Below are 19,030 nucleotides of genomic sequence, written 5' to 3'. Positions count from 1 at the left end.
GCACCAAGGGTGCAGTGTGACACAATGTAAAAGATGATGCCTATGGAGTTTGGCAGACTCCACAACCAAAAAGAAACAGTGTTGAAAGCCACATTAAAATACATGCAAGAGTGGGAAAAAGGGTCTGTCTCACTCCAGGAAAAAAAATCAAGTCCTCAAAATCCAGCAAAGTTGCTGGGGGTCTCTAAAGTAGAGGGAATTAGCACATTTCTGAGAATTCCCCCAACACCCACCTACAACCAAAGCCAATGAGGAACAGTTTGAAAAACCCAACAGAATCTGCTATTGTCATCCGAACACTTCAACTATAACTATGGAGAAAAAACCACAGAACACCAACAAAGAAACCCGTTGGAAGAATACAGTCATAATCAAACAAAGAGAAAGGACTTTGATGCAGCGCTGGGTAAGTCCCACCGCCGCATAATAAGAATGGGAGGTAGAGACATTCAGGGAGAGAGAACCTGCAAGCTTCAAACCAGCTCGTCATGAGACAAAGAGGAACACCTGGATGCGTGGCGTTCGCGCTTACCAGTGAACACGGTAGCACAGACTGTCGCGTTGGACAGAGAAGCTGAAGTGGATGTGGAGCGTCCTGAATCTGAGGCAAGAGGTGGCGTGACAACTATGCCGTTGTGGTGGACCCAGAGGTCCATTAACTACACAGATTCCAACAACATTACAGTTCAGCATTGCAAACCTATCACAGGAGGAACGAGGTGACAATTGGAAAAGAGGGCCCCAACCTGCCACAAACCCTGATGATGTTATCCCTAAGCAAATCAGGTAACGGGGAAAGCGGGGAAAACAGGAGGGGGACCAAAGATAATCACTGGAGTGCTCATACTTGTCGTCTCAGTTGTAACAAAACACTTAAAGTGAAGGGGGAAAAGTGAGAATAAGCAGTGGAGTGCTCAACCAGAAAGGATATAAGGTTGAAAGTGAAACAAGAACAAACGAAAGGAACAAATATAAATGGGATAAGACCAGAGGAGTATAAGAAGGAAAGGAAACCAGGGGAAAAGACGTTGAGACTTGACGAACCCTATATCAGAACTGAATGATTTAATCAAACTACTAAGAACTATTGAACTTGGTGCAAGAACCTGTCCACAAGCGAATGGAATCATTCTCTTGTAGTTATTTTGTTCTAATAGTGGTAGGGTTAGGACACGGTAGTTTGGTAAGCGGGCAGATATTGATTTGGACTCTCACTGATGACCGACGAGCACCATAATTGGTTGTGTTAGGTAGGGAACACCCTTAATATAGGGAAAGCTGGGCACTTTCACATATTTAATAAAAGTCAGTAGTGAGATGAGCTTTTGGAAGTGTCCCGGGACTAACCCGGTGGATTGGCCAGCTCTCTCCTGTTCTCTGCACTGGTTGCCGTTCCGAGTCCAACCTTGGAGCTCTGCAGATTTTCAACTTGTGGAACAAGATATCTGTCCCTGCAGTCTCAGCATTTGTGACGAAAAGAATACATGGAGGGCCTGCTCATTTTTTCTCGACACAAGGGTCACACCTGTCCTAGCAGTCTCTTGAGGTTGCCTGCTCTGTGGAGGTTGTCATCCTGTTGTGCCAAGGGAATCCCACTGTCCAGTCCCCAGAACTGTCTCGTCAAAGCCAGGAACCACAGACTAGCCAGATCCAATCCAGATGCCGAAATTGGACTCAAACCGTGGACCCTGGATCTGCCTCAACTGTAAAAAGCATAGAGATAAGTGGGGGAAGCAGAGCCAATAAACCCTGAAGTGGTTGCTGAAGAAATTAGAGTAAGGGGGGGTGAGTTTATACATCTATTCCGACTTCCCTCCCACCATAGGGTTGTGTGGGTGTAAAGTCCTAGCCCTACTTCCCTCTTGCCTGGCTAAGATTGTTGGTGGTCTGATATAGGATCCCCACCGGCTTCCTCTAGTGGCGAGATTGGGAGAGGGACCTGTAAGAACTTTCCTTTCCTAGAACACTTACCTGCATCCGTTGACTTTGGCAACACTTGCTCACACATCATATAGTAACCCTTATGCAAAGTAAATATTAATATAGATGTAAATCGATGCCTTCATCAGAGTAAACCTCTTCAGATTTGCTCTCCAAGCCTTGTTCTTCCTTCACTTAGCCCTTCTGGCGACCACTCTGGCACCACCGAGATGTGTCCTACATGATACAGAACAAGTCAATGGACTCATCAAATTCAACCACATTCACCCCAACCCTCATCGAGCTGCACTGGATACTGCTGCAAGGATGTGTCCCCTTCCAATCCTGCTGTTTCATCTACAAGACTGTCAACCTCAAGTCCCCAAGCTACCTCGCTGACGAGCTCAGCATCTCTGGAGGCCTACAAACCACCAGAAGGAAGGACATGTACAGAGTTACACTCCATCAGTGCAGGAAGGAGAGAACCAGAGGACAGGCCTCCTCTATTTACACCCTCAGAATCTTGAGCCTCTTCACCGACAACACAAGACTCACTCCTTCGCAACTATATTTCAGGAAGGCGCCGAAGACTCTGCTCCTAAAAGAATGGCCTCTCCCCAACACAAAGGTCCACATGCTATCCACCTAGCCTCAGACTGGGCGATCTGCTCCCCAATTCTCTCCCCTATTTGCTTGTGGATCCCTTGCTGCCAAATCGTTCACTCTCCCCAGTTGTTAGCACCCCACTGTTTTGCATCTCTGCTTCCCTCACAATGTACTTTCCCCATGACTTCTAAAGCGCTCTTGTTGCTTCCTGAAGATAAGCCGGTGCTCAATAAATACCCATATAAAGTAATAAATAGAATGAATCCCTGAAGTTCACCATGCCTCTAGAAAGTAAGTGTGTTACAGTATCCACTAATGGTAACATTGTTTCTACTTGTTCCCTAAAGTGACCTGAGACCGATTAAGGCCCAGTATGTCATTGTGAATCTTCTGGTCGGGTACAACTCCAAGTGGTGCCAACTCACCCCATCCGTTTCCCTGCATTATGTAAGGAAAGCCCTTCATATCCCCCTCCGATACCCCAACCCCTTTTCCTACCTTTCATATTTATAAAAAAAATAGTTAGCCCCACCCTCCCACTTGTAGGGAAAATTTAGATTTCTGTGCCAATTCCCTTTAACCTTAGAGACCCCCAGCTCTTTTGCTGGACTCGTGGCTTTTTAATTTTAACTCCTGAGTGAGTGGGACCTTACTCTCACTTATGTGTTTTCCAGACTAAGATGGTCTGTGTTCCTTACTGCTTTATGGAGACTGGTAAACTCCATAGGCATCTGCTTTTTGCATTGTGACACACAGCACCATTTGAGCAGCGCAACTTAGAAGCTCCTTGGACATCTCTTAATGTTTAACTAAATTTTCTTCGGTGAACTACTGTTCCCAAGAATAGCAAGATGACCCTCCGTTTTACTTACCATTACTTTATGGGTTCTGGACACACCACCGTATGTAGAGTGATGGGGGTTACACAGTAACTCCTTTAATCCTTTCCCCATTTTACACTTTTACACTAATTCACTTAAATTGCTGGTAGTAGTGGTTTTCTCCTTACTACCTAGTGACATGTATCTGTAGGCTGATACCTCAGCTGCAGTACTGTACCCAAGGGTGACCATTTTCTCAAAATGGCCCTGTCTTCTTTTTTCGCCATTTCTTGTCAGTTAGTGCCTTCTGGACTTACTCTGTTTGGATCAGGTTTGAGTCCTTTGTGTGTTTTGCCTTTGGCAGGCTTCAACCCTGAAGCCTGCCCAGGCTCCAGTGTGTCTGGAAATGCAGGAAGTGAGGGAGGTCCCAAAACTTCCATGTCCTTTGTCTCTAGGTGTGCCTGGGTGAAACCAGTTCCTATTGGCCGGTTGGCTGTTTTGATTGACTACCTAGGGCTGTGAATGAATGGGATCTTGCATAAAAAGCGAGGTTTTTGGGACCAGAGTCAGAGTCGACAACTGGAGGACAACATCCGAAGCAGAAGATGAAAGAAGAAGCCAGCAGCACCCTCATGGCCCACGAAACCCTGCAGCTGTGCTGACCCAGTTTTCGAAATCTTCCTCCTTTAAGATGGTGGGATTAGCTAGCCTCATGACTAACTATTTTGGTGCAACCCCCGAGTTGCTACGACTTTCCAAGGGTGCAAAAGCCCAATACCTGGGGCACCTCGACCATCTGTGAGTGCATTGTTGCAAAAGACAAAACAAACAAAGGGACCAAACCTGGTTTGGTGCACAGAGTAAATCTCAAGAAGGACCTTTCCAACAAGAAATGGCGAAAGTAGACGGGAAGGGCCATTTTGACAAAATGGGCACCCATAGGTGCTTGACTGCAGCTGCAATTGCAGCCCGCGGTAGAAACACAAAATGGTAGGAAAAAGAAAACCACTGCCACCGGCCATTAATTGTAGAAAGGGTAACATAAAAATGTTACATGAGAAACTAGACAAAGGGGATATTAAGTAACCCCTCCAGCACCCTGTTGTAAGATAGTGTGTACTGGGTCTAGACAGTTACAAAATGTAAGCAAAGTCAATTTCACTTCACTGCTCTTGGAAACAGTAGTTAAGAAACAGAGTCCAAATCACAAAACAATACATGAGTGGGAAAAAAAGTCTCACTCTCTCCAGGTTAGAAATTAAAGTCCAGCAGAAAGAGCTGCGGGGTCTCTAAAAGGGAATTAGCACATTTCTGAGAATTCTCCCTAACAATCCTAATGTGAAATTAATGTTACAACTAATTAATGCTTTTTAAAGAATGCTTTAAATATCTGTGTATACATACATATTATATCATTTTAAGTGTAAGTGTTTACTTGGATACCTGCATTTACTGATTTAATTGTACAGCTCTACAGCTCACATTGCCCCTCTTAAGATATGCCTAGCTGCTCAGTCACACTACCAACTTGTGTAGTACAGGCATATTATTAAAAGGTGGGTTACTGAATATTAAGAGAAGTCTTGTGTAGTCCCACACCAGTTGGGCTGCACTCATTCTTACCTAACATCCACCATAAAACCAGCACGAAAAAAAATGTGTCAAAACTGCCATAAAACAAAATGCGGTGAACAAGCTGCATTGAGTTGGGCTGGTTTCGATTCTTCTGTCTAAAGTTCTAAAGTGTTAGAATTTTGGCCAGTTTTCAAAAACGTTGTAACCCCTTTTTTATAGGTCTAGTACTAATCTGCTAGTCTCCCAACTTCTATGTCCTGGAGTAGGTTGGAACCATTCCCTGATCCCTTTACAGTTTCCCTATTTTACTGTGTTTTGAAATCATAATGCAATACTCAATAACGTATATATTTCCAGACCACCCAGTTGAAACGTGACGCCCAACTGCTTCGCTACATTACTCATTGGAAGAGCTTTGATTTAACAACTTTGTGGCCAAACGTTTCCATTTAGGCAAGATCTCGTCACATCCCTGACCAGCAGCTGTGGAAATAAAATCCCCCAAAATTCCCAATCAGGTAGACCAGGCAGCTGCTCAACCCCTCATTCACTGATGTACCACAAGCGGATGATCCCCCCTACACACTTCAAAGGACAACTAAATAGCACTCTCCTCGCATGTGGTTCGACTAAATACTCCAGCACTCCAATTCCCTGCGCCCCCATTCACTCAACTGAGGAGGAAGCCAGGTCTTCTAGCAAGAGGGAAATTGCGCAATGCAAAGTGCTCCAAATCCTGCTAGGAGGGGAATTTCTCCACTGACCCCACGCAGTGCAAGCTAAGGTGGTTAGAATACCATACCTGCCCCAGGCTGCTAAGGGCTCTGAACCATCAGCCCTCTTTTTTTTGAGGTTCAGAAGAGCAAGCCTTTTCATGGCCGCCCAATGACCCGACACCTTCATGTGTGGAGAACTCTGGGTTCCACTCCGGACGAAGACCAACAGGTCGCTCTGTAACCATGGTGAACGGGAAGGCGCAAGTCAGTCGGGCTAGTGACAACCTGAGGAGACCGGTGAGAGTTGCACATGACAGAATATTGGGTGCATGGACTATAGTGAGGTCTGCTAAGGCCGACCAAAGTCAAAGTTGTGATCCCAGCCTTACAGGGGGGATGGAAAACCTTGGCCCCACGGGCAGAAAGCAGCTGATAAAGCGGCATCGCAGGTAAGCTTTGTTACGCTCAACTGCATTGGAAGGCTTAGGTCTGGTGGGCACCTTGGGGTGGGCCTTTGTAATGGCCTTTGAACTTAAGAAAGGACCCCTAGAACCGTTTCCAGGAAATGTGTCTCTCGGCATGTGTGCCCAGGAAAAAGGGAAAGGAACTTACCTTCCAGTGTTCGAACTTCAATAGGGAAGCCGGAGGAACCTGATGAAAGCTGCCCTGTCACCGCTGAAAGGCCCACGAAGGGTATGTGTGACAAAGATAAAAGAAATAGACTGTCCAGTCATAAGCAGGATGGAGGCACAGGAAATGTGGGTCAGATGCGGCAGAGTAATTGAACGACATGGTGTGCAGGGCTTATACCCAGGTGACCAGGGCATAAGAAGAGGGAGGGATGTCTGAGAAAATGAATTTAGGCACTTCAACGGGCAGCCACTGCATTGAGTAACAGTCCTTTCTGTGTGGGAAAAAACAACTGACCGCACAGGACATGTGCGAGGCATGTCCCTAGTGGGGACTGACTGTAGCCTGGCATGGGCACAGGGCCATGTTTGTAGCTGTGTGTCATGCTCCGGTGCCATCCCCTTTTGGGGATGACCTACCATGAATATGCTACAAAGGGGACAGTACATGAACCTAGCTGGTTAGCAAAGGACAGGCTCCTGTGCTGCTACAGAGCGTTAGGTGGCCTAGCAAGATATACTGGCAGGGAGAGCAACAAATTGTGTGCTTGCTTGCGTCTGCCTAGTCGCTGACCGCTCAAAGCAGCCTGCCACCATAGTTTCTGCCTAGAAAGGGTTCATCTCCTTGAGTGCGTGAAATAGTGTAATGTGTTTATATTTAAAATTAGGTGTTGGTAACGCAATCATTAAAAAAGTACAATAATGCAAGATGTCCAATATCAATAAAAACTTTACCATTAATATTGTCACAGTAGTAGAAGTGTTCATCATTTAGGGAAGGGCAAGCTGAAACCAAATCTTGCAGGCCTGCTCCGGTTACAATAAGACAGCCAGAGAGATTAAGGTGTTCCAAATGAGGCAGTCCCCCTCTCAGAGTCAATGCCCTGTTTTCAGAAGAAAAAAACACAAGGTCGTCACAAAGAGTTTTGCACACGCTTCACCTGCCAAGTAAGTGCATGTATTGCCATTTCATTGTTAATTGTTGGTATAGAGAGCTACATACTGGCAGGAGTAGTTTCATTAAATAGTAAAAAGATAAGCGTTAACCTTTATGATGAATCCACTATTTCTACTAATATGCACTGCCTGGGTTGATAACTATAACCATCAAGCTGCACCTGCCTCCAACAACTGGAACCAGAAACTGCTTGTTCAAAATGTTTCTTTTTGCTGCTTAACTCCATTTCTCTACCGACTTTAATGAATTGCCTTAGCAGGTCTGCTCTCTGTTGGATGTTTTTTTGTGGGGGATGAATGGTTCCCTTCCTCCTCACTGATCTGTTTCTCATTCTGTTTGGGGTGAACTGGCCAGCCTTGCAAATGTTTCTTTCTCCCATTTGTTTTACCTCTATTTTTACAGTGAAGCCACCTTCATTGAAGTGTTACTAAGAGCCTGTGTGTCCTTCTCACTTTTCTTTAAGTAACATCCCACTTGCTTTTGTGATTTGTACTGAACCGGCTGGTGGCATTGAACGGTTTTTCATCTTAACTGAGGTGCACAGTAGTGTATCTATTTTTCACCAACGTATGCCTTTTCGAGTACCATATACTGAAAGTGGCTTTTCCTTGTGGTACAAGTCCTGTTCTTTGCTACCTAGTCTTTGTGGCCTTCTTCTCAGGGTGGAAATTGACAAATAAATGGACAAATAAAGGCTTACATATTTGCAGTAATCCTGCTCACGACTGCTGGACAGTGCTTTGGCTCCAAAAAAAAGAAAAAAAAAAGAAAAAAAAAGGCAAAAGTGTGGGATCATTAATGGGCCAGTGGGAGGCAGATGTACAACCTGTAGTGGTGAAGGCCGGAAGTATCCAGTTCCTGCGTACCATTCAGTTTTCTATATTTTTGACATAGAAGAGTATGTCATGGTTAAGAAAGATTTTTAGAATCTGGCGTGGAGGGCAGATTTTAGGAGGCCACCCCAGTTATAGTGAACAGGGGAACGCTGAGGTTAGCCAACACCAATCAAGGTACATGTGGAGAGGAGTCAAGGCTATTCTCAGGAGAGAATGAGTGGGATCAGGGTTCCACAATGGGTCCACACAGTGAAGCACACAATTAAATTTAGACAGGAACGTCTACAAATGCAATATTTATTCTAGGCCTTAAACACACACTAAAAATGTAAAACAGTATGTTAGCAATTTCTTTTTTACAAAAGTACTGAGACAGCACTTGGGAAAGCCAACCTTGGGTGAACAGGATTACACTACTTGGGTTTAGCCTGAACTACACCAGGGTTTGGTAGAATGGCGAGCAGCCAGGCTTAGTCAGAGGATGGAGGAGGGCTGTAGTGAGGTACAAAGAACGCCGAGTATACATTTAGTCCAAGAAAACACAGATGCACTTAAACGTTATATAAAATAAACATTATATACACACTAAGGCACACTGTTGTAACTTTCAAGTAAGTACTATAATACAGTAAAACATTAGAAGAACACTTGAAATATTCTTTGAATAGTAAACCAGTTGTTATAACGTTAAAATAGCTTTTTCAGAAACAAGTCACATAGTAAAACCATCTGAAACATAGCTGCACACTTTTTTCAACTCTTACAACTTTTAGTAACTTTGTTCCGGCCTGTCTTAACGAGTTCAACCCTATTTTATGAGTCTCACAATGTTCAGAGGGGCCACTGGGCCACCAGTGACTAGGGGTTGAGCAGGAAAGGCGGGAAAACAAGAGTAAACAGTTCCGAGTGGCAGAGTTCAACAGGATCTCTTATAACTGAGGATTTACAAGCCAAGAAAATCAGGATGTTTCCTTGTAAGATAGCCCCAAGGACCACTGTCCTATGGCAGGGTTAGAGTACAATGGGCGTTTAGTACTGGATTTCTATACTCTGGCCTGGTGGACAGATGTATAGGAGGCCAACCTTGTTTAGTGACAAGGACAACTCTGGGCGCTGTAGCCAAACCAGTACAAGGTAGCTAGGCAAGTGGTCAAGGTTGAGTCTCAGGACGGGCGAGCCCAGTAAGGGGCCCTCAATGAGAACACAGTGAAAGGCCAACGAACACACAGTTATAAAAATACTTGCATGGAAAGGGGAAAAACAGATAATAAATAATGAAGGCAAGAAACAGAGGTAGCGCAGTCAGCAATTGGCAAGTGCTGGGTTTAAAGTAGCAGCCCGGGTAGGTCTGATAAGTGCAGGAAGAAAAGGGGGGGGCCTGTATGGGTACAGATACAGACCCCAGTGCAAAGGGTGGGCCAGAGGCAGTGCGGAAGGGTGGCAGGGTGAGGAGCTACCTGGGCCCGGAGGCAAGAGGGTGGCCAGGTGCACGGTGCCAAGAGAGAACAGATCAGCAGGGGAGAGGGGGAGCGAAGGCAGGAGCAAAGAGGAAGGTCTTGAGGTGCTTCCGGAACCGGAGATGGTTCTCCTCAAGATTTGAGTGGCAGGGAGGCTGTTCCAGAGGGAGGCCCCAGCCGAAGACATATCAACCCCCAGCCCGTTTCTTTGAAAAACGACTGACACTGAGGGAGTTAGAACAGAGGAGCATAGAGCTCAAGAGGGGAGGTATTTGCGGAGGGATAGCTGAAGGTATTTTGGACCCAGGCCCCAGAAAGCCTTGTGGACAATGCAGAGGGTATTGAATTTAATCCTTACATCCACTGGAAGCCAATGGAAAGATTTCAGAGCTGGAGAGATACGATCCCAGGGCTTGAGGCGAAGGACAAGTCTTGCAGTCCTGTTTTGGATCAGTGGCAGAGAGTAGAGGCAGGTAGATTTAGAAATAGGCTGTTATAATAGTCCGACCTAGAGAGAACCAGATCTTAGGAGACCATTACCTTCTGGGGGGAAGGAGAGGAAAGGCAGAGTACCTCTGAGGAGGTGGAGTAGGAATTTTGACTTTTTAGATACATCACAGATGTGGGCAGAGAAGGAAAGTGTGGAGTCAAAGATAACCCCGAGGATCTTAGCCTCACAGGTGGGGGTAGGAGGAGGGCCAAGGGAGGCCAGCCAGAGTGAGGGGAAAGGATGGTGAAGGTGTGCCAATGAGGAGGATCTCCGTCTTGCTGGCATTCAGACAAAGATAATTGGTAAAACCATACATGATCATATATGATACATGTAAACAATCCCTGGAGTAGGGCAAAATACATAAACCCCTGCAAAGGAAGGAAGCACTACAGATCCACAGAGATACAACACTAACTTTAAAAGTCCATCCCTAAAATGTGCAGGGCCTTGTGTCAAAACATTCAAAGTTCCACACAGTTTTGTGAGACATGAAAAAGTTAGTGGCAGGCTTCTTTATTTTATTTATTTCCATTTATAAAGCGCGCAACTTCCCTATGGCATCGTGGCGCTGTTACATCATATGCACTTGGGTGCAGGCAAAAGCAGTGTACAGTTCCCGTTCAGGTCATAACGTATTAGGCGATAAGAGGGTCATACATATTAGGCGATAGACCGTTCCTTGGTTACTTCTGGTGCCCAATGAAGAGTTTCAAGGGCTAGAGGATGTTCAGGAGATTTACCATTTGTATGCTTCATCCCGTCTCCTAGTGAGGCCCACAGCACTTTTTTCTGGACTTCTGGACCTTTTTCATTCTATACTGAATGAGTGGAGACTTTTTCCACTCATTCATTCTTGTTTGCTCTGACGTTTGGAACTCTGTTCTGTGTTTTAACTTTCGTATGGAGCCTACTTTCCTCCATTTCTCTTCTAAGGCATCTTTGTTTAACTTTTGCAGCACAAAGCTACTTATGGGCAGTGTTGCTGGAAACCCCTTGGGTTCTCCTTTGAGATTCTTTTATTATTCTTAAGTAACTACTGTTCTTAAGGATAGGGGGATACTTTGCATCCTTCCAAAAATGCTGTACTATGAGAGATTATCACACACCATGTTAGGAGGAGTGCAAAGGGATACCTAGTATACCCCTTCTCTCTGCTCCTGTAACTTTTTAGTCACACAGACAACCTAATTATGGCTGGTGGCAGTGGATGTGTTCTGCCAACTATTGTGCAATTTATCACTGCAGACTGCATTCACAGTCCCAGTGTGCACAATAGAGGCACCTATATACTAACATGGTGGCTCCTTTTTTTTTTTTCACCAATTCTAGCATGGCTGTTCTCAGTTAGCCCTTCTACCATTCTGGGAGCGGAAGGTCTGTGTATGATATTTGCCTTTGGCAGGAACCCTCAATGTCCCTGCCTAGGCTCCAGTGTGTCTGGGCAGACTGGAAGTGGGGGAGAAACTTTTCACTCCCCTGCCCTTTGTCTGCCTGAGTGCCTGAATGGAACTATTGCCCACTGGGGGGCTGGCTGTCCTGATTGGACAGCAACCTGCCCCCTTTCTGTAAACTGCTGAGAGAGATTGCAGATGAGTGTGCTGAAACTGAATAGAAGGTGACGTTCCCGAAGTCAACCAATGGAAACTGAAGTAACAAAGATGATCAGAGACGCCTGCAGCTCCTCTGCATCACCGTCAAGTGGTCAAGTGACCGCTGCTGTCCTGGTACCAATTTCAACGCGACAGAGGAGCCCCGAAGAGGACGACTCCTTCCCTTTAGCCGGTGGGATCAACCAGCCCTAACACGACCTATAAATTGAGCCATCTCCCGAGGTGCAGTGTCTCTCCAGAGCTGCAGACCGTGAATACCAGGAAACCTCCGACCCATTTCAAATGCATCGCCTTTGCAAGACCGAATCCGTCCAAGTCTTTGCTGTGTTCCTAGTGAACCTCCAGAGACACGATCCGAGTAACTTAAAGCCCACTGACCAGAGTGCAGGACTTCAGAAGCAAAGAAGAACGACCAGGCAAGTACCATCCTTTGTTGGTGCTGAGAAAGAGGCGCCAAAACCAGGTTGACCAAAGAAGCTGAAGAAATCCGTGCCAAGGGTCCTCTTGAGACTGCTGCTGAGATGTCCGCTTGTCACAAGACCGAGGAATACTGAGACCGTGTCCGTCGCTGCTACCCAGAGGAGAATCTAGCCACAAACTTTTCCTCTAAACGTAAGGTACTGTGGGTTGAAAGGTATTGCTTACTGTGAACTGAAAAGTCACTCCAGAGCATTGGAACGCGTGAATATGTGTCCAGGGTGTCAACTCTAACCTTCGACCAAAGCTGCCGGCTTGTGTCCCTTTAGTGAGTCCTTTTGCAGAGTCTCCAAAGTTGTGTTCATTCTTCAAGTATCTTTTCCTAGAGACTAAAAGTATCCTAAGAAACATTTTCTGTGCTACTGCTACGTAAGAATTTGAGCCCTCGCCAGAATGACTTTTGTATATAGTTGGAGAATATTTATTGTACTGCAAGCAACTACCACTGAAGCAGTGGCCTTAAGTATTTATAAGTACTCCTGTGTTGGTTAATTGAAGTAAGTATATTTCCGACTTCCCTATGGTAAATATAATAAATGTGTATATTTTAATATAACTTTACGTGTGTTTCTTTGGACTAGTGTATTTACTGGGTTCAGTGTACTTACCTACGGCTCACATCTTCCGCCCATGATAATCCTGACTGCTCTGCCACTCTACCAAGGTTCCTAATGTAGTACAGACTTAGACTAAGAGTTGGGGATCTATACACACACACACACGCACACACGCACGCACGCACACACGCACACACGCACGCACGCACGCACCCACCCACGCACACTTTGCCCATGATAAATGAGCAAAAGCCAGTGTAGTGAAGCTGCAGGCTTCATTGCTGCACTGCAATATAAAATGTTCAGGTCAGATTAACAAAATAAAAAGCAAAAGGTTTGGGGGTCCATTAGAATGAAGGGAAAGGTGCTGTAAAGAGAAGCGACTCAATGAGGGCCCCTGACCCCACTCAAACTCTCCTGTGAATAAGCCTTGACTGCTCATCCTTGTACCGTGATTGGTTTTTGACTAACCTCTCGAGTAACCCGTTCAGTATAAATAGGGTGAACTCTTAAAATGTGTTCACCAGGCCAGATTCTAGAAATCCATAACAGCACCCAGGTAGCATTGACCTTACCAGACAATCCTAGTTATGAGGACTGCAGTAAAGGCATCCGGGGTGCACACATCGCACTGTAAGTGCAGCGTAGCACTGGAAAATGGGGGACATGCTGCCGCTACTAGCTAGCATAGATGGGAAAAGTCTCCTGTGAAAATTGAATGAGATTTGCGAGCAGGTACAGTTTCAGAGACTATTGAGATGAATGAAAAAGGTCAATATAAAACATATGGTAACAAAATATGGCAATATGGTAACTAGGTTGGATGCGCAGTCTTGGCCCTGGCAAGAAGGTATATATGACTTGGGAAGATCATGGGACTATGGGTGGATTTGTTTGTGGTAATTCTCATTTTACGTGGCAAGTGCAAAGAAGGGAAGGTTGTGTGCCCGTGTCATGCACTCACAAACTGGCTACCAGATGCAGACTATGATAAAGCTCTGGTGGCAACTAAGCTCCTATTGACCACAACCCCAGTTTATGAAACTCAAGCACGCTCGATTTCTCTGAAGAAGTGAATAGAACGATCGTTCCAGGCACATACGATGTAGAGAAGGAAATGGAAGCTGGGTGGGAAGATCTCATGTTATGAAAGTGTTGGGTAAGATTTTCATAGTAATGATAAATCTTCCTGACCTGGGTCAACCCAAGAACTTTTTGCTTTTACTGGTGGATTATTTTTCCTCATACCTCTGAGTGGGAACGTTTTCCACACTCATAGAATGTTTTATTCTTTTTATGGGTGTCAATTTTAAGACTCGGACACATTTTTGGCAATATGTGCCTATTGTTGTCGGGTTGCCCTAGAGGTTAATTACATTAAGCATCCACACAAAGGACAAAAAATACCACTAATGCACACATCTATGTGCGACACGAAGAATGTGATATATGGGATAAAATGCCCATGTGGGCTGTATTACGTGGGGCTTACTGGCAGAAAAGCAAAAATCAGATGGGGAGAACAAATCAAATATTCGACTACACTCAGTAAAATCACCAGTTGCACAACATTTTAATGAACAGAAACATACAATCGCACGAATACAGTTTGTTATTTTGGAACATGCGACCCTACCGATAAGGAGGGGTTGGGGTGGTAACCAGATTACTCCAACAAAGAGATTTGTTGGATTGATTAGCTCAAAACCATGTATTTGGAATGGGATCTGAACTGTTTTCTGTAAATGCGTGTTTATTTTTTCTTTTTTTTTTTTTTTTTTTAAACTGACCACCATGACTTCTGCATCTGTACATGTATACAATGATCATGCTAATTAGATATGAACAGGATTTACTTATCTAACTGTGATTGTATCATCAAAGCGAATGTAATGTGCAAGAAATGTACACTATTCAATGACCAGACGCAATAGCAGTTAGCCGATTTGTTCAGACTGCTTCAACTAGAAAAAAATAATTCATCCAGATATTATAGAGTACCAACCCCGAGTTATATGTTAAAGGCAAGGGATCGGAAGGCAATACCCATTAAGTATCAGATGCTTAATGCATTAAATTAATTTATGTTGTAGATTGTTTATAATAATCATTGAGATCACACATATGACTTATCAAAATCATACAGATAGACCCTGTATTTTTAAGAAAATACACGGTAACTGTTGTGAAAGTCCGATTACCTAATTATGCTGTACTAGAAACAGAGAGTTAATTACTTCGCACTTTTGCGCAGACGGGGTTCTCCCATTGAAATCTATTTGTAGTATTAGTCTAGAGGAACCTTCAATACACCTAACATGGCGCCCGACCAACGCCAAGTGACAAACTAGAAATCAGATCTAAAAGACAGACCAGCACTGGGGTTGCTTATCAACGCACTAATGCAAAGTCTGTGTTGGACCTACTCGAGCGTTCGGAGACGCAGCCAGGAACGCAGAACTCTTATAGGTAAGCTCAGATATAACAAGCTACCAAAGTATAAACTATACAAATAATTGCATTACGACTAGCTGAAGCGAGCGATCTGTAATTGACAGAACTGTATATATTTATACAGGGAGGAGGCAACAGTTAAGCGCACATCCATTGCTGATCTCTAACATTTGAACGCCACCAAGGACGACGCAGCAGCATTTCCCAGCAACTCAGAAAAAGAGATGCAGGAACAGGACGAGGGTTCTGTTCTTTATCTATCATACCCATAACGGGATGTGGCAACACTGTCTAGTTTTAATGCAAACGTAACAACATATGTATAACACCTAGAATTACTTACAGCTTTCAAAGACACACTTTCAGAAATTGACTGGTCCAAAAGAAGTAGCTGCTCATACAACGTACAGCAGAAAACCAGTTAGGTGAGTGATTTTGACCTAACTGATTGATCACGTCATAAGTACTAAAGTATATTGGTCTTCAAGTGGGACACAGCGCTTTCCCAGCGACTTGTCCCACTTGAGACCTGATTGTGGAACTAACAATGCAGTAATGTAGTATTTTCATCCACAGATTCGAAATAAGAATTTCTCAGACTAACGAGAAGAGCCTCCACTTCCGGCTCTTTACTAATTCCAAGGTTAGTGCCATTGAGCCTAAAGAAGCAATTTACCTGTGATTAGGTAAAAATAGGAGAACTCCATGTTAATTATTGATGGAGGCATTTAAACGGAATTACATTTAGCTATTTTTAGAAAAAATCATACAAGTCCCAATATCTTTACCTCAAGAAGGGTATGAAGACCCGAAGCACCTAGTAAAGGATAGGAGATGCCATTCTGAGAATTCTCAGCACAATATGAGCATCTGTAACTCATTTGTATCAAGATGTCTGGATAAACTAAATACTGACGATTTGTATCATGTCGTATACCTGAATGTAAGGTTTACAAAGTTGCCTTAATGAAATGTACACTTTGAGAAATTAATGTTGACTGATTGAAAAAGTATACTATCCACATTATGAAAGCTGAAACTTTGATATTTGAAGTACTGTAATGGTAATTACATGACATGACCACCCCTAATATTGAAAATTGGAATAATATATTCATTTGCATATCTATTGTTTTAAAAATTTAAATTTTTGATGAAAAACCACAACATATGGTATACGTCTATTGACATCTAACAATTGTATTGGAAAAAGTGTGCCCTTGCTTGCCCCTCATTTTTTGAGGGACCTCTTTATGACACTATTATCTGATCTGGTAGCACAGATTCAACAAGGTGCACCTTCAAGTTAATGATATAACTTACTGAATCTAGTCTTACTTTAATTATCTTAAGGAAAAGTGCACCTCCACAACCCACCTTCTCTCAGTATGCCCTACGGGCTCTGCCTTTTAACTTTCGCTGGCTAACCTTGTGAGAACTACAGTTCCCAAGGGTAGAAAGGTTCTTTGGATCCCTTTTATGAAGTGAGACCACCACCCCCTACCTTATGTGGAGTGCTGGGGTGATACTGAGTATCCCCTTTCTTATTTTAAATGTAACATTTATGTTACAAGGACAAACTTACCTTTAATGGCTGCAATACCCCAATATCCTGGGACATCGAGCCAGTGTGCGGTGCACGGTCTTCCAAATCTCGCTGAACCTTCGTGGGTATCCTGCTGGATCTCCAGAGGCACGATTCCAGTCCAAAACGTCCTGCCACTAGAGTGCTGGACCTTGCAAATGATGTGAATCTGACCAGCGATATTCTGTCTTCCTCTTTGCTACGAAAAAAAGGCGCCAAATCCACAAGACCGCGAGGAAAACCTTGCCCAGAGCCTTCCCAGTGATCCTTGCTGCAAAAGTCCATCCAGTGTCCCGTCTTCTGTCTTCTTGATGAAGGAAGACAACTACCAGATTTTTGGCTGTAGATCCCGATGTCCTCTTGTTGCTAAATCATCTTCTGTGTTGAGGTACTGTGCTGGCTTGGGTATTTACTTTCCTTAAGTCTCTTGCGATTCCTGCGTATTTTTTTTCTTTTTTTCTGTAATTGGGAATCCTCTTGTCCAGTGCACCCAGGTCCCTCTTGGAATCCTCCTACAGTGTCTTCTGTGAAGCTCCTGGACCCTCAGCTAATTCTAAAGTAGAGTACTTACTTGTTCTAACAGTCTTCCTTAGGAACTCTGACTTTTTCTACAAGAATCTATCCTGACCTGCCTGTTTGACACTACATCCTAGTGACCCCCCACCCCCCCCGTCACCCTCTTCTGCCACCGAGAACACTCATGCTCCAAGAATAAGGGAAAGACTTCCAAGGAATGGGCCTTTTTTCCTAGAAACGAGAATATGTGTTTAAAAGTGACATGCTTGCAAAAGAAGTCGGTTGGTAACTCTAACTCTTGCGAGTTAACAGTTACACACATTATTACTTACTTTAGAAGTGTTCTGCCATTCTGAAAAGTAGATCTAACATCTTTCTTTCCTTAGAAACTGTTTTGCCATTCTAACAGAAAGTAGATGTAAGGTTATATTCCTCAACTGTGATTTGGTTGTGCCTCTACCCAAAAGTAATGCTGTTGATTTCACTTCACTATTCCTATTAGGATGAATGTATGAGTGTGCGCAACTGGGTCATTCTTCCCCCGACTTGCTCTTAGCCTGTCCAAAATAAAAGTCTGGGTTAGATTTTACCTACCTAGAATAATCTTGTCATTCACAAAGAGTAACAGTGGGGTTTGCTTTCCCTGGTCTGTTTTAGGCAGACACAAAAAGAGTCTTAGGTTTAGACCTGCCTTTAAGTGGCTGAAAGCGCCTGTAAAAAGTTTATAGGTACTCTTCTTGAGCATAGCTGGGTTATCCTAAAATAAGTTAGAGTTATAGCTTCCCTTAGTCTGTGAACTGAAAAGCAGCTGTAATTGAATATTACACCCCATGGTCTAACTCCCTAGAATAACTGTTATCCTGAAACAGAGTTATAGGTTTATACTGTTCCTAGAATCTGTGTTTCACTAGATCAGAAAATTAGATTGTCCAGTTGATATTGAAGAGGGATGGGGAATCCTGCCACCACCTCCCTCCTACTAAACTCACGACAAGGAAGAAGGCCAGCAAACACTGCAGTCACCCATTCACTTTCGGACAAATTCCTAATGGACCTATGATTGACAAGTATGTTGAGAGGTATCCCCTCAGCCAGGCATACCGTTCAAGGGACATACAGATCTATCCATGCGTGGATGTAGAGCCACAGGCCATGATCAGAGACACATGTATGAACAGTTTGGACTAAAACAGCAAGAGCCATGTTGCTGACGTCGTTCGAGACACCACGACATAGCAGCGTTAGACATGAAGCATACGCGCCATCCGCACTTCAGGACACAAACGCACACTCGAATACATGAGGAACACAAGCATACCATTCTCTGGCTAGTGGACAGATACATATACATACTACATATACATACTGTCATTGCTTTTATTATTTTTGCCATTAGCCAAATGCAGCAATGCAGAAACCGCAAGAGATCCTGAGCATAGCTTGCAGATGCTTACACGCGAATAACCCTATGGAACTGCAGGAGTACCTATGGGACCTGACAGAGCCAAGTGTGACTAATCTATGGAAATTTAGTACATCCTGGACACTGTAGAAACTGCATTATAAGGTTTAGGAAAATTACAGCAGGCCTCTGAGCAAGAGACTAGTTGAGCCTTTTCAGGCTAGACAATGACCAAGGCGTGAGAGACAGGACCCGCAGTCAAGGTGAAGAGATACGGATGACATTCCAATCCCCAGACGACGAAGGGACCAGCTGCAGAAGAATAAATCCTCATAATTCAGAACTGCAGAGCTCAAATTAAGGTCTCTGAACAAGTCAGGCCGAAGTAGACAATGGACGACAGCGATTGGCGGTGGGA

At 44.1% G+C, this 19,030-nt stretch overlaps 1 protein-coding gene across 1 annotated transcript in view; it reads right to left on the bottom strand.

Annotated features, from left to right (window-relative positions):
- The window catches only part of FBXL5 (F-box and leucine rich repeat protein 5), a 406,066-nt gene that overhangs the window by 211,032 nt on the left and 176,004 nt on the right, over positions 1-19,030 (bottom strand). Inside the window, exon 10 of the mRNA XM_069631934.1 lies at positions 7,003-7,151. Coding sequence (XP_069488035.1) covers positions 7,003-7,151 — 149 coding nt within the window. The remainder of the gene's footprint in view (positions 1-7,002; positions 7,152-19,030) is intronic.

Source organism: Ambystoma mexicanum, chromosome 6q, assembly GCF_040938575.1.
Source record: "Ambystoma mexicanum isolate Mex_15411 chromosome 6q, UKY_AmexF1_1, whole genome shotgun sequence".
Classification (NCBI taxonomy): domain Eukaryota; kingdom Metazoa; phylum Chordata; class Amphibia; order Caudata; family Ambystomatidae; genus Ambystoma; species Ambystoma mexicanum.
This window is presented reverse-complemented; position numbering and strand designations above follow the sequence as displayed.